This window comes from Haematobia irritans, chromosome 4, assembly GCF_050003625.1.
Source record: "Haematobia irritans isolate KBUSLIRL chromosome 4, ASM5000362v1, whole genome shotgun sequence".
NCBI classification, from domain to species: Eukaryota; Metazoa; Arthropoda; class Insecta; order Diptera; family Muscidae; genus Haematobia; species Haematobia irritans.
Window position 1 is genome coordinate 42,519,776 of NC_134400.1, and position 16,963 is coordinate 42,536,738.

The 16,963-nt window shown below is 33.1% G+C and overlaps 1 protein-coding gene and 1 long non-coding RNA gene across 5 annotated transcripts in view; one reads left to right on the plus strand and one right to left on the minus strand.

The window, feature by feature from the left end:
- Rnf146 (Ring finger protein 146) overlaps window positions 1-16,963 on the plus strand; it is a 96,332-nt gene that overhangs the window by 22,183 nt on the left and 57,186 nt on the right. For 2 of the 4 annotated variants that reach the window (XR_012721795.1, XM_075306343.1), the window contains exons 4-5: window positions 1,329-1,599; window positions 1,911-2,239. Coding sequence is in view for 3 of the 4 variants with exons in the window: in XM_075306343.1 (XP_075162458.1) it covers window positions 1,329-1,599; window positions 1,911-2,239 (600 nt within the window). In the remaining variant the exon portion in view is untranslated. Of the gene's footprint in view, window positions 1-1,328; window positions 1,600-1,910; window positions 2,938-16,963 lie in introns of those variants that run through there. The other 2 variants (XM_075306342.1, XM_075306344.1) reach the window with 2 other exon arrangements.
- LOC142235103 (uncharacterized) lies at window positions 4,111-4,697 on the minus strand. The gene is made up of 2 exons (XR_012721796.1): window positions 4,354-4,697; window positions 4,111-4,286 (listed from the first exon to the last, which is right to left on the minus strand). It is a non-coding gene; the product is annotated as an uncharacterized LOC142235103 (long non-coding RNA).

Here is a 16,963-nt window from a genome sequence, read left to right on the forward strand (position 1 = left end):
TCTCTATTGAAAATTTTGTTAAAATTTTAATTCTATATAAAATTTTGTCAACATTTTATTTCTATAGAAAATTTTGTCAAAATTTCATCTCTATTGAAAATTTTGTTAAAATTTTAATTCTATAGAAAATTTTGTCAAAATTTCATCTCTATTGAAAATTTTGTTAAAATTTTAATTCTATTGAAAATTTTGTCAAAATTTTATTTCTATCGAAAATTTTCTCAAAATTTTATTTCTATAGAAAATTTTCTCAAAATTTGATTTCTATGGAAAATTTTCTCAAAATTTTACTTTAATAGAAAATTTTGTCAAAATTTTATTTCTTTAGAAAATGTTGTCAACATTTTATTTGTCAAAATTTCATTTCTATTGAAAATCTTGTTAAAATTTAAATTCTATAGAAAATTTTGTCAAAATTGTATTTCTATAGAAAATTTTGTCAAAATTGTATTTGATAGAAAATGTTGTCAAAATTGTATTTCTATAGAAAATTTTGTCAAAATTTTATTTCTATAGAAAATTTTGTCAAAATTTCATCTCTATTGAAAATTTTGTTAAAATTTTAATTCTATATAAAATTTTGTCAACATTTTATTTCTATAGAAAATTTTGTCAAAATTTCATCTCTATTGAAAATTTTGTTAAAATTTTAATTCTATAGAAAATTTTGTAAAAATTTCATCTCTATTGAAAATTTTGTTAAAATTTTAATTCTATTGAAAATTTTGTCAAAATTTTATTTCTATCGAAAATTTTCTCAAAATTTTATTTCTATAGAAAATTTTCTCAAAATTTGATTTCTATGGAAAATTTTCTCAAAATTTTACTTTAATAGAAAATTTTGTCAAAATTTTATTTCTTTAGAAAATGTTGTCAACATTTTATTTCTATAGGAAATTTTGTAAAAATTTTATTTCTGAAGAAAATTTTGTCAAAATTTTATTTCTATAGAAAATTTTGTCAAAATTTTATTTCTATAGAAAATTTTGTCAACATTTTATTTCTATAGAAAATTTTGTCAAAATTTTATTTCTATAGAAAATTTTGTTAAAATTTTATATTATGGAAAATTTTGTTAAAATTTTATATTATAGAAAATTTTGTTTAATTTTATATTGGTTCTACAAACAATGGGGTAAAAATAGCTAGAAAGTAGATGTCAAATCAAATGAATTTTCGGTTTCGAACAGGCCCATAACATCCATCCTGAAGATTTAGAGGTAACGACATCTTGTTTATGCGTGTGTACTTAAAATTACATATCCCAATTGGTTCTTGTTTCCTTTTACTCCATTTTCTTTATTGCCTGGCTATCGTTTTCTTCATAGGTTGGTGGCAATACGATGACCGTACCAGTCAAGATCTCGAGGAGGCATTTAAGAAAGGCGAAAGATCCTGTACGATTTTAGTTGCTGGTTATGTTTACATTGTGGATTTCGATGCCATGATACAGCAACGTCAAAATGAACCAGCCCGATGTCGTCGGGTTAAACGTGATTTGGCAACAATACCCAAAAAAGGTGTAGCTGGTCTACGAATAGAGGGTAACACAGTGACTACGGATTCGAATTTTGCCCAACAGGTTTATCGTCAAAATCGGTGAGTTGTTTTTTTTATTATTATACATTTATTTTATTTTATAGGATAAACATAAATACGTAGGTGCAAGCAAGAAGAATGCATCGTTCTATCTATAGACTGTGGCACAGAAATTGATGTACCACAATTGTAAATAAAATGCCTGTAGTATGGAATGAACCCAACGTTTGATTCCTTCCGGTAGAGACGTATTTTCGATGAGGACAATCCTCTTCGATAATAGTTTTTTTTATTATAATTGAAAGTAGAAATTGGTATATCGATATAATTTATTTATTTTTTAATATTTTTTTTATTATCCCTTATTCTAGATATCACAATGATGACCTGGATATACATGAAAATTCTCTATTGGGTGCACATGCGATGGATGGCAGCAATGGTCAGGGACCCTTGCGTTTGCCATATGGCTTGGGTGGATATGTCATTAATCCTAGTGAATTTGTCTCAACAGCAGCGGCCACCGATGCTGCTTTACGTATAGCAAGTGATATTATAGGTTCCACTTTGGCCCATGCCGATGAATTAACACGTTCCACAACAACATCTAGCAACAATACCGTAAACACCTCTTCAACAGCTTCTTCCACGAATTATCAACAGCCAACAACAAGGGACATGAGCTTAAATCCAACAACGGGTGAGCTTAATTTAAGTGACTTAGCCTTAATTAGCAGTCAACAAAGACTAAATCCAATGCTAGCCAATGTTAGTGGTGGTGGTGGGAATGGAGGTGGGCTCGTTGGAGGCGGTGGCAATCGTGAGCTGTTAGGTGCTGCCGAAGATCTACTAGGAGCCACCCAGAGAGTTATAGCTAGTGCAGATCAACCAACTATAGATTTATTTGAACAAACACTAAACGATTTTCATGCTTTAACCTTACGCAATATATCGGATTCCCATGATGATGGTCTAAGGACACCGATGAGATTACCACAATCACCGCCATCATCGACTCATTCCTCTACACCACCTTCATCAGCTGGACCAATTACTAATGGCCAAAGATCTTCTTCTACATCTGCAATGCAACAGCCTCAAGATAACAACCCTAATATGCCATAGAATTAAAGTCAATGTGGTTTGGGAAGCACTACTCATTGCGCGTGTGACCAAAAACGAATGATACCATGAACTTATGACACCATAATTTAACCTATAAAATCAAAGTATTCCTTAAAACAACAACTAAAGAAAACATTTATTCACATTAAAAAACAAAACTGATCCGATACAAGAATCAAAACAAACAAACAAATAAATAGACAAGCAAATTAAGACTAGACGTTCCTTCAACTACTAAACAAAATGAAAAATAAAAATCAATAGCATATTCTATATATATACACATACATATAAATTTAAAGAATACATGAAACAGATGTAAATTCCACATTTACTATAGATTACAAATCATTAGAGTTATAGCAACAAAAGAAAAAGGTATACGCCAGCCCCAGCCCCAGTCCTAATTCCTGATTTAAATTTTTTTTTTATAATATGACATCATCAACAGCCCTCATATATGTTCTACTCAGAGAGAGAGAGAAAGAGTTTAGATAATTTTAATTTTCTAAAGCATAATTTTAGGCGAATATTAAATTACCCAATCTCATTGAGCTGTTACCAACAATCCATTGCCGGCAGAAGCAATCATAGATTCTATCATATACATATGTAATTATGATCCAATTCCGACCGCGGAAAAAATGTGTGAGTTCCAAAAATAAGTTTTCTGATATTTTTTAATTCGTTATTTTTAATTTCTAAAATATGATTTCAACAACAACCCTCTACTACTACTAGATAATTTTATTTTTCTGAAGCATAATTTTAGGCGATTATTACCCAGTCTCATTGAGATATTAGCAACAATCCTTTGCCGGTATAATCAAACATAGATTACATAGATGATCCATTCCTATCCGCGAAAAATGTGTGAGTTCCAAAAAAAAAAAAAAGGTTTACGATATTTTTGTGAAGTTTAATTCGTTATTTTGAATTTCTAAAATATGATTTCAACAACAACCCTCTACTACTACTACTCAGAGAGAGAGATTAGATAATATAAATTGCCTAAAGCATCATCTTAGGCGAAAATTAAATTGCGTCACTAGGGATGGAAAATTCATTTTTTAAAGTATATGAGCGAAAATGTACTTTTCACTAAATTTCGGGTTTTATAAAAAAGAACATACTACGAACATGAGTTCGTCTAATTCATTTTTAATAATGCTGACATTCTGCAAAAATTACTAACGGCATCATGTTTTTGTTGGTTTAACACTTAGAAATCAAACAAAAAAAAAACTTTTCATTTTCTCTCCAGGGAATAATTTACTTAAAAGGGGAATTACGTAGTTTGACCTTCGTGATCTAAAGGATTTTCCATATTATTTCAAAAATATTGCAGTATCACAACAAAAATTCCATTTGAAGTTTATTGCGAAGAGCTTCCTTTTGAATTCTAGCTCCTCAAGAGCACCTTTCAATGTTAACACTGTTCAAGAGTTTTATCATAAAAAAGTAATAGAAAATCAAATTTTATTTGTTATCTCCTAAATTTTGAATTATTTTTTTCACTTTTGAATTCATTTACAAAGATTACCCTAGTATTGTTACTGTTTCCATTGTTCGAGTACACCATTGATATGAAATATGACTTCAACAACAGTACAGGTACAACTCTGAAAGAGAGAGAGTTTAGATAATTTTAATTTTCTAAAGCATAATTTTAAGCGACTATTATATTACCCAGTCTCATTGAGATATTACCGAAAATTCTTCGCCGACAGGTGTAATCATAGATTACATAGATGATCCATCTCTGTCCGCCAAAAAAAAAATGTGTCAGTTCCAAATTTACATTTGATTTAATTTCTTTTTTTTTATTAAGCTATCAATACAAAGAAATCGCCTAAAATTTTTCAAAAAATTTCCACGTAGAAATTTTTAAAGAATTTTAACAAGAGCTTATGGCATTTTGTGACATTTCGTTTTGATTGTTTTCGTAAAGTTTCAGTTCCAAATCATAATTTTCCGGCAATTGCTTTTGTATTGTTCGTAAAGAACAAATACGCTCAAAATTAAATTTTGTATTTTCGCAGTTTTAGTCACATTTTTTTTGTGGAAATATAAACTTTTAAATTTTTTAATTTATTATGAACCGAATCGTTTTGTTATAAAAGAAAATTTTAAAATTGTTACAAAAGTCTCATCCTATATAGAATCTTGGTGTATTTCAGAAGAGCACTATGTTAGGATTTTTGAACAAGTAAAAAATTCCAAACGGATATTAAAAAAAGTTTTTTCGGTTACACGCTCATAAAATGGAGTCGGATATAGTGAAGACATGAAAATTAGTTTTATAGAATGTATGTCGAAAACATCTATTTGCAACCGTGGACCAACAGGCATTGTTCAAACTCTTTTTCCATTACTTGTTGCTGTCGACGCGTCAAAAAGCACTCTGACTTTAGTGGTCAGACTGATGAAATAAATATTATTTACCGTCTCGAATATGTTTTACCAGCTTCATATGTCCCAGTGCAATATACTGGTCCATTTTTCGTATGTATTCATTTCGCAATGCACTGTCCTTGCTTAAACTCTCTTCAAGGCTAATGAGTGTCGCAGCTGTTTTGTTATATGAAGCTCCCAGTGTTCTATAATCCTTAAAAGGGATTTGAACTACAAATCGCCCGTCAGCATTTTTTTGTTGTAGTCGCATATATTTCTAGGCATTTTTCGTCGTCATCTGGAACTATGTCAATTTCTAATTACTCTTTTTCCCAACATTTCTCAATTTCCGTAGTGACATTAACACCTTTATTTCCTACTGGAGCTCGAACTGTTAATGGTCCATTGACAGCATCAATCCCTGTATTCCATTTCTTTTATAAATTAACTTATTTTACTATTAAATTAAAACGCAATCACTTTGTTGGTTTGATAACAACTGATAATTCTTTATTAAAATTTTCTTCTTTTATAGTAATTTTGTGTTAAGCCAAGCTATTGGTAATTCTACCGAAGTTGTTGACAAAAGAAAATGAATTAATTTAATAAGCTGATACTAATTCTTGGTATTGAGCGGATGAAAATTTTACAGTTTGGAAAAGCTTAATAATATTTCTCGGTAATAAATGCAAATGGAATATTTGGTGATCAGTACTTGTGATTGATTTCATGCAGACGTAACGTCAGCAATTAATTGGTGGGAAATGTCTTGAAATAAATTCGTAAAACTAAATGCAAGTGGCCGCATATGTAAAACGGACGGAAAATAAGGGTAGGAAAATAACATCACCTGAGTTCGAAGAATTGAATCGAATGGCTGGGAAAATATTATTTAAACTTTTTGTTGTTAACTCTTCCCCCTTTAAATTCCAACTTCCACGTGGATATGAGACGGGTTGAACATGGACAGATGCTATTTTCAATATTTTTCTTTAATGAAACTAATATGGGTATGGTAAGACTTGAGAAAGTTAAAAGTTTAATTCTGTAAGTCAAACGGCATATCTCCTTTAAGTTCTTTAGATGAAGCTCGTTGAGCATTTTTAAAGATAACATTTCCTCGTATGCAATTATAACATTCGAAGATTGGACTATGGGGGGGGTAAAGGTCTAGCCAGTTTTTTCTTTACTAGAGTAAGTTTGACCGTCAATGGTGATAGTACTATTATGGAATTTAACTACAAATGTACCGTTAAGGTTTAGGATCTCATTGTCCTCCGAGATCGACCCTGAGTAGCCGTTTAAAATTATTAGGCCTGGCATGATTTCTTCTGTCAAGGGCAAGTGATGATGATTTGTCATCGAGCAGAGTGACGGCTTCCCTGATAACAGGTTGCATAAGCATTTAGTGCCTGTAACATTTTTAAATTTTCTCTTTTACATAGGGATAGTTCGTAAATAGTTTTGCATTCATTTTTCACTTCAAGTACTGATTCCTTACATAGCAAAAAATTTTGATTCTTAATATTAATCACAGTTTTTTTTTCTTTCATTACGGATCTAATAAACAAGTTTTTGCAAATAAGATTTTCTGTTATAGGTAGACTTATAATAAAAATTAGTGTTGAATTATTATAGCTCAGTTTTACTTCGGCAAAATCGAGTACTTCTACTAGATTTAAATAAGACAAACTCTGATTGGTATAAAGGTTTTTTAGAGTTAGACGATACCGGCTTTGGTCCATTGAATAGCATAGTTAATGTCTCTTATTTCCTCTTTTAGGATTCGAAGTCCGTGTTCTACGTCATTGATTATTCAAATTTTTAATGCATCTGTCGTCCCAATATTATTGAGTATTGAGTTAGTCATGTTTGTTATTACCTGTAGTCTTTTCATTGTTTCTTAGCAGATTATCTGTATGGTTTGATAAAATTCTGAAATCTTCATGGTCGGGAGTGGCGACAAGCCATTTCCAAGCTGTAGCTAGAGCGTCTATGGATCTTGTAAAACGTTTTGGTCTAAGTTCATGTAGAATTTCTTGTATCGAATGGATTTCATGTATGAGAAATGCATAACTATTGTCCTTTTTGGTAATGTCTCGTTTGACAGTCTTTTCTATTTCACATAATACTGTTAGGTCCTCGATGTCCATTAGTTGTCCATGGGTCGTCCCGACAAATAGTAGTGTAAGTGATATTAAGTAAAGTGTCATTCATTCAAAGTACAGAAAGAAGAATGGTTTATACACTCATAGTCCTTCTTCTAGCTCTCGTCTCATGGAGTTGGAGTAAATTTCTGTCTTCAAATTTCTTTTTCATTTTGTAGTTTGTAGTATTTTAGCCCATTTGGGGTTTGTAGTATTTTAGTCCATTTGATTTATCAATCAAATGGTCATCGTCCGGTTTAGTACTGTCGATTACGCGATATTTCGAGTGGTTTTTGCCCCCTCGTATTTGTTTTATGAAATTCATACCTTCATCAATTCGTCTGTCGGTTCTTTCTTTATTTATTAATTTTGTTTAGTTTTAATTCTTTTTGTCCCAACATTTTGCCGTGTATGTCCGGGTACTCTGAATGGTGGATATTACCATTTATAAAATCTGGATGGAATTATTGTAGAAGTTTATTATACGTAGGATCTTTTCTTCTACTGATAATATATGATTGTCGTTATGGAGTTTTGGAGGAAATTCTCATTTATTCTCCTGTGGTTGTTCCTTAAATGTTCGTTATTTATAATCATATTCAGTTCGTCCTCGTCCGATCGTCTGTCAGTAACTGACAACACCTCACAACTTTGAAATTTTGATTGTCGCTAAAGTGGGTTTGAATTACGTGGTGTAATTTGTCATATAAATCGTTCTTTTGTATAATTATGGCATTTGTTCTCGGACTGAAATGGTTCTTTACTACTCTCAATAGAGTTCCTTCATCATAATTTTTAGCTGTTATAGAGAACCGGATTCTACAACGTCTAATATTATCTGGTTTTTGAACATATTTATTGGTGATTCTGTCTCAGGGATCGTTACTGTCGCTGATCCGTCGGCCATATTAACTTCGGGGATAATTCTAGATAGAGCATCTGCGTTTGCGTTGTGCAAACAGTTTTTTTACCGTATATTATAGTCATATTCTTCCAATTTCAAACGACATCTAACGAGTCTTGAATTCGGCTCCTTTATACTAAAAAGCCACTGTAAAGGTTGGTGGTCCGTCTGTATTTCAAATTTCCTACCAAACAGATATGGTCGAAAGTATTTCACGGCCCAGACAATAGCAAGTAACTCCTTTTCTATTGTGCTATAGTTGCTACTTGCGTAGCATATGGGGTGACCTTCTTGGGAAAGTACAGCTCCCAATGCAACATTCCTAGCATCTGTGTTCAAAACAAAAACTAAGTCGAAGTCTGGATATGCTAGTACGGGTTCACTCATAAGTGGATTCTTTAGTTCGTTGAACCCCTGAATATACGCAATATCCTCTATGTCGACGTCCATACCTTTCTTCAAATATTTTGTCATAGGTTTGGCTATATTTGAATAGTTGGGTATGAATTTACGATAGTATCCACATAGACCCAGAAATTGTTTAATTTGTTTGGCTGTGCGTGGTATTGGGTAGTTTGCAATACATTCAATTTTCTTTGGCTTTGGCTTTACTTCATGTTGGGTGACCACATGACCTAAGAAGTCCGTTTCTCTACGGAGGAATTCGCATTTGGCTAATTGGATTTTAAGATTTGCCTTTTTCAAACTATCTAGAACCAACTTCAAGGACGTGATGTGTTCTTCAAGGGATGTCGAAAATATAATAATATCATCAAGGTATACTAAGCATACTTTACCCACTAAGTCCCCTAGGATGTTATTCATTAGTCGTTGGGAGGTGGCGGGTGCTGTTTTAAGATCAAATGGTATTCTTAATAACTCACAATGCCCGCCTTCGACCGAAAAAGCAGTCTTGTGTATGTCCTTCTCGTCGATCTCAACTTGGTGGAATCCCTTTGCCAAGTCGAGTGTAGAAAAATACATTCTTCTCCCCAATTTATCCAATATCTCATCGATATTGGGAATAGGGTATCTATCATCAATGGTTTTTTCGTTTAGTTTGCGATAGTCTATTACGAGACGCCACTTTTCCGCACCACTTGCATCGTCTTTTTTGGGCACGATCCATATGGGTGCAGAGTATGGGGAATTTGAGGGTCTGATTACGCCATTTTCCAGTATGTCCCTTATTTGCCTTTGGACTTCGTCCTTATGGACGAATGGGTATCTATATGTTTTTGAACGAATTGGAATGTCATCGACGGTATTGATTCGATGTTAGATGCTATTCGTGAACGTTAAATTCGTATTCGTATCATGAAATAATGCCGAATACCCCGCGATTAATTTGGAGAATTCCTTATGCTCTTCTGAATTCATATGGCCTACCCGAATTTGGTCGAAGATAGGAATATCCTTTTTTGTCTCTCTTAAAATATTATCATCAACGAGGTGATAATTTTCAACTGACACGGGCCAGTGGTTTAGGGGTCCAATTCGGATTATGTCTCGAAAGTCTGATTTAGTATATATTTCGACCTTGAAATTCTTCGAGTTATAGACGCCTTCGGGGATGATGGTGTCCCCTTTACGATTACGGTGTTCCTTAATATGAACTAGACCGTTCTTGATGTTGGTAACGACCTGTACCCATTTTGAACCTGGGAATAACAGGTTTATAGTGTTATTGTTTATGGTTAAGGTGTTATTTCCAAAGTTTATAATAGCGTTATATTTTTTCAGTATGTTATTCCCGATAATTCCATCGAATTTTGTATGGAAATCGCATTCGATTAAGTGCATCCACTCGTCATTAGAACCAAGTTCTAAAAAAAGGGGTACCTTGAAGATAGTAGTACACGCAGAGAAGAAACATGATTGCCACAATCATATTCGAAGAGCAAAATAATATGATAGCAGCTATTTTTGCGGCGACCATGTAACATTTTAACCTGCAACCATGTTGGCTCAGTGAACATGGTTCTAAGAAAAATACAATTGTCCTCATCTAAAATGTTATTATATTGATAAAAAGAATTTTGTTTCCATTAAAAGACAATGGTCACGATCTAAAATGTTATGTTATTCGTCAAAAATGTTTTTCTTCTAGTTAAAAGAACATGGTCACAACCTAAAATGTTTTGATTTTTATGAAAAAACTTTTTTCGTCGTCGAAAAAAGGACGCCACTTGAGAAAAGAAAACACAAAATCAACTTTATTTATTTGTTTTTATTTATTTATAAACTAATTCATTGTTTATTTGTATTTATAATGTCGTGCAAGCAAACTTCACATATTTTTACACACTCTAGTTTGGTTCAATTTCAACAATAAGTAATCATTCCATATTTACTTCGTGCCCATCAAATGTACAAACGCAGACATCATGTAACTGCAAATAAAAATAAATTATACCATATATCAAAATGCAGAACAAAAACCAGGTATATTTTTTTCAATTACACTTTCCTTTTTTGTATTCACATAAAACCACGTGCCATTTCTGAATAAATAAATTAACACAAAACACAATAATTCCGTATTCTCCGTCCATTCCAAGAAACAATCAACACACGACTGACGCGCAAAATGAAAATCGTGTGTACCTGCTCAATGTTTTTATAAAATTCTTGTCGCTGCAAAAAAATTAAAAAATTAAATGATCACGAAAACAATGTACATGGTCTTTATGGCCATGTAATGGTTGTAGACATGTCTATACGTAAACTATAAAAATATTTTTTTCTCTGCAAAAAAGTCAAAAAATTGAATGGTCAGATACATGATTTTCCTGACCATATAATGGTCTCACATTCTATCATTTAAATAATAGAACATGTTTGCGGCATTTGAGAACCATTTAAATGCTTATTACCAACATATATTTTTCTCCGCTCGAAAATTATTTTTACAAAGACAAAATACATGGTTTTCGCGACAATTACATACTCTAAATAAGCATTAAATGGATGCGGCAACCATGTCCAAACATGTTTTTTCTGTGCGTGTAGGTTGTAAGTTGTTTTGAAGGGTTGTCAATGTAATCGATTTGGTTTTAAATTTCCACTTTGGATCGGATATTCCTGGATTCACAATTGAACGAGTGGCTCCAGTATCTATAATGAATTTGAGTTTCTCTTTAATTACTATATAGGGTAATTGTCCGGTGAGGCCAGAAAATGAAAATTTTCGAAGAAATTTTCTTCGGAAGCGTCTTCATTATCCTGCTCGGTGTCTGAAATAGGTTTATTGTCATTCTCAAGGGTCTAAGAGTCCTCGTAAGCTCTCTCAACTATATTAATACCATCGGTTCCGGTGGAGAATTGGAATTTAGTTGAGGGCCAGAATTGGAATATTGTCCTGTCCTCTGTGGACTGTGGTTCACATATCCTATTCTATTCTGAGTATGAGGTAGAGAGAGGGTCGGGCGCCAATCGCCCTTATGGAGGTTGTCATAATTCGACTGGTTGTTATTGTTTCTATTCCTGAATAATGACGGGTCGCGTCCTAGCATACGACTATTTAAATTGTCGGAATTGTTATTGGAAAGATTACGGTGGTCTGAACTATTTGTTTTCCTTGGGTCATTTTGTTTAAGGGTGGTGTCCTTATTTATCTGAACCCCATAGTTGGCATATCTTTACTGGTAAAATATGTCCATCGTTTCCTCAAGGGTATCGGGGTTTCTACAAGCGAGGATTGTTCTCATGGGTTCGGGAATTTTTGCTTTAAAAACGTGCAGAGCTGTTCGCATATTGTTTTTGGCAGCAATTTGTGATTCCTCATTAGTGCCAAACTACATCGAAATTTTACTATTTATATCCCTAAGTCTTTCCCTTATATCATTATAGAAGCTAATTGTGTTCGTCCTGAAAGTAACAGCCCTTAATTTGTCGTAGAGTTCCTCAACACTTAGCTTCTCTCCAAAGTTATTTAGGAGCACTTGTTTTATTTCGGTCCATGATTTAGCATGGAAATTTATCTCAATCGTTTCCCTCGCTTTTCCTTTCAACCTACTTTTTATTAAATATGAGAAAAATAGTTGCGAATTTTGGTCGTATTGTTGGAGAACAGGGTGTACACGTTCGACTCGTGTTATGGACGTGTGCAAATCTTTTCTACTTCCGTCGAATTCCGGGAGTCTCTCCAAGTATTTTATTGGGTTTAAAACGATTGACGGTGGCACTGTATCGTTAGGCATTTCTATATTTTTTCTTTTTTTTTTAGTTTACAAAAAAAAAACTCAAAATACTCGTATATGGAATATTATTATTTTTATATCTGAAAATCAAAAAGCCTATGGATTTTACGATCAAAAGAAAATCAATCTAATATTTTAATGATATCTTAGATGTATGTTTGTTCTAAATATCTAATGACAATTTATATATAAATAAGTATATATGTGTTTATCTGACCTTTCTGTTGTTCTTTGACTGCTGTTGGGTTTCCTTGTTGCTTTCTGATGACAATGCCGTTGTGGTTTAATGCGCCGCTGTGAGCCGATGTTTGCCAACTTATCTGTTGATTGGTGTTTCAGTCTGGTTTACGTTTTTATTGTTATGACTAATTTGTCCTTTTTCTTTCAACAATTTGCGCTGTTGTTGTTTTTTTTGCTTCAATAGTTTTCCTTTATATATCTTACGAAGGACGCACTGCACGCACAGAAAAAACATGTTTGGACATGGTTGCCGCATCCATTTAATGCTTATTTAGAGTATGTAATTGTCGCGAAAACCATGTATTTTGTCTTTGTAAAAATAATTTTCGAGCGGAGAAAAATATATGTTGGTAATAAGCATTTAAATGGTTCTCAAATGCCGCAAACATGTTCTATTATTTAAATGATAGAATGTGAGACCATTATATGGTCAGGAAAATCATGTATCTGACCATTCAATTTTTTGACTTTTTTGCAGAGAAAAAAATATTTTTATAGTTTACGTATAGACATGTCTACAACCATTACATGGCCATAAAGACCATGTACATTGTTTTCGTGATCATTTAATTTTTTAATTTTTTTGCAGCGACAAGAATTTTATAAAAACATTGAGCAGGTACACACGATTTTCATTTTGCGCGTCAGTCGTGTGTTGATTGTTTCTTGGAATGGACGGAGAATACGGAATTATTGTGTTTTGTGTTAATTTATTTATTCAGAAATGGCACGTGGTTTTATGTGAATACAAAAAAGGAAAGTGTAATTGAAAAAAATATACCTGGTTTTTGTTCTGCATTTTGATATATGGTATAATTTATTTTTATTTGCAGTTACATGATGTCTGCGTTTGTACATTTGATGGGCACGAAGTAAATATGGAATGATTACTTATTGTTGAAATTGAACCAAACTAGAGTGTGTAAAAATATGTGAAGTTTGCTTGCACGACATTATAAATACAAATAAACAATGAATTAGTTTATAAATAAATAAAAACAAATAAATAAAGTTGATTTTGTGTTTTCTTTTCTCAAGTGGCGTCCTTTTTTCGACGACGAAAAAAGTTTTTTCATAAAAATCAAAACATTTTAGGTTGTGACCATGTTCTTTTAACTAGAAGAAAAACATTTTTGACGAATAACATAACATTTTAGATCGTGACCATTGTCTTTTAATGGAAACAAAATTCTTTTTATCAATATAATAACATTTTAGATGAGGACAATTGTATTTTTCTTAGAACCATGTTCACTGAGCCAACATGGTTGCAGGTTAAAATGTTACATGGTCGCCGCAAAAATAGCTGCTATCATATTATTTTGCTCTTCGAATATGATTGTGGCAATCATGTTTCTTCTCTGCGTGTGGTTTTTCAATGTTTTTTACTGTGTTTTCCTTTGTATATCTTACAACGGAAGCACTGTTTTTTTCCAACACTTTATATCACTTCGATACCCGTTTATTATATTAAGATATCCCAGTATACTTTCCGATTTTCGCTCTAAAAAGGATACCCGGGTATCCTACCGACTGCGCCAGAAATGAACTTGTAAATTTTTATCCTAAAAAAACAAAACACAAGTTCGTTTGATTTTCTCTCTACTATTGTAGAGAAGCGTCTTAATTAAGTACGATTTTAATACTAACTTTACTTAGGTCTACATTTCTATATATGTTAGCTATTGACAGAGACTTCCCATTTCGTAAATGCATAGGTGGCACATTTATTATTCTCACCTATGCATTTGGATCGCTAAATTGGCAATTTGGAAAAGAGTCTGGGAAATGCGAAATTAATTGTGCTACTAAATTATGTTAGAGGGTGTAACTCATAATGTCGCTTGAGGAAAGGGTACACTTAATCTTGTTAAACGATGTTGATTTCATTGTCAGACTCAATATGATTTATTCCTTGAAATTTCGCTGGCTGATGTGCTTGCGGTGATTGCGGTGGAAGTCTTACTCCTGGGAACCTGTTTTGAGTAGGTCTGTTCAAGTAGTTTACCATCCTTGATCTTATGGATTGGTTAATGTCCATAGGCACAGGAGGTTTTTGTTGGGTGGTTTTTGTTGACGGGAAATATGACTGAGTCCGAGGTATTTGTGAATTGAAATGCCTAGTGTTGTTTGGATTGCTTAACTGTGTATTGAATTTTGGTGGAATTTGTGGGCGAACATTAGTATAGGGGACATGGTTAAAGTAAGGGTGGCTAGAAAATTGCGGTAAATATGCGTATTGTGTGTAAATTACTTGGTTTTTATTGTGCTGCTTGAGGGTGGGAGTATGAGGGGCTAAACTGCTGGTTATCTTGTTTTAAGCATATGTGCAAGGCTTCGTTTAAATCTGCTGGTTCCCTCATACCTAATAACCGTGAAAGGTCGCCTCTGAGCCCTCTGATAAAGGTGTCCAGCGCCTTATTGCGGTATGTTTTTATCAGTAATTGTATAGCAGATTCGTCTTCTTCTAAACTAGCAATTTTGTTCAAAATAAGGGACAAATGAGCATAGATTTATTTATAGAAGTCTTGTACCGTACTGTTACCTTGGGTCATGAAGATATTTGGTTTTCCAAAGTTCCTCAACAATAGATGTTTTTTTTTTCAAATTTCCCCAATTTACAATCTGCTTCGGTAAATTTTAGGATACTGGTTATACAATTGTCTTCAATATCAATTAAATTTTTTTCTAAATTATTTTTGACATTAACATCATAAATTTTATTTTTTTTTATCAACTAATAGTTCATATTTACTTAGCACAATACATTTATTGAGGCGATTAGGGAGACGTTCAAACTTTAATTTGGATAGGATATTTTGGGAAAATTGTGGAATTATTTTCTTGGAATGCCACCACGATTTGCATGCCCATATAACTGTCAAAATCGGTAATTAAATTAAGTTCCTTTTCCGTCAAGATGTCCGAGGGTATGACACCCAATTTACTAGAGAATATTACTTGCCCAATGTCGTCTATATGATTACGAAAGTACAAAATATCGGTGTTAATACGGTAGGAAGGTTCGATATTTCGAATATTGGATTACATGAACTTTGGATAAGGTTTCCCGAATCTCCCTTTCGTCGTCACTATCCATTGTTCCCGCCACAAATTTCAATCCTTTCCCTAGCACATCTATCAAACCCCTCCTAGGTCTGGTATGAATACGCAGGTTGGCTATTTTTGCCTTTAATAAAACAAAATTCTAGTTGATGGTGTGTAGGAGCTGCTTTTCTTCGAACGATGTAGCTTTGAGGGTGTCCACGTTCTCCGTTATCAGCGACCAGGGCTGTGGAGTCGAGTCAATCTTTTATTTATTTTAACGAAAATTATGTCTCCTTTCGAATAACGCTTCGGAGGAGTTCTATTCTTATTGTGATAAGTTAGATCCGCGATTTGCTTTTCTGAAAGTTTTTTTTTTATTGTATCTTCTCTATCCTTTTTAAGGAGACTCGGATCATTACTGATTCGCCTTCCGAAAAATATGTCTATAGGTCTTTTACCAGTAACTGTATGAACTGTGAAGTTATATTCCCTTGTAGAATTCTCCAATAATTCCTGGAAAGTCCATTTCGACATTTCTCTTTGAATACATCTCATTATTTCCTGGAGCGTTGAATGAAAGCGCTCAACCATGTCAACCATTGGAACAACTCGTATTTATTTTCTTTGCTTGGTTTTTATTATTTTCTTTATCTTTCCTGCGATGGATGGAAAGTAGTAGTTTTCAAGTATTTGTACTCGATTTTCCTTACAATAATTATATTCTCTTGTTCTTCCTTGTCTGTAACATCGTCAACTTGTTTCTGTGAAAATCGTATTTTGTATTTCCCAAAATGTGAAGAATATAGCTCTTGTATTTTTCCCGTGATGCGTTCCTCGGTTTTAATACAATTTATGACCGATGGGTTGAGGTATCTTTTTAAAATATCTATCAATTTTGACTCACAATAATCCGGTTCTGTTATGATGTGCCTATGATAGGTAGGGAAAATTATTTTGAATTGATAAGTTGACGCGTTGTCCATGCCTAGAAATATCTGGTTATTAAACGCATTAATAGGCGTGTCTACGCAGTATATCAAATTTTGGGATGAACTTTCATCCGAGTTTGTTGCTATTGATAATGTATTGACATTAGTTTCGGGTATTCTGGACAAGGCATCGGTCACCACGTTTGTCCTGCCTGGCTTGTAAAATAACTCGTAGTTATACTCCTCGAATATTGATTTCCATCTCTTCATTTTGCTATTGCTGTTTTTGTTGCTAAGAGCAGACGTTAACGGTTGATGGTCAGTAAATATTTTTACTTTAGCTGATCCATATAAATAATTTCTTAACGAATTTAGAGTCCATATGATGGCTAGCATTTCTTTTTCATTTGCGGCGTAATGCTCTTCCGCGTTATT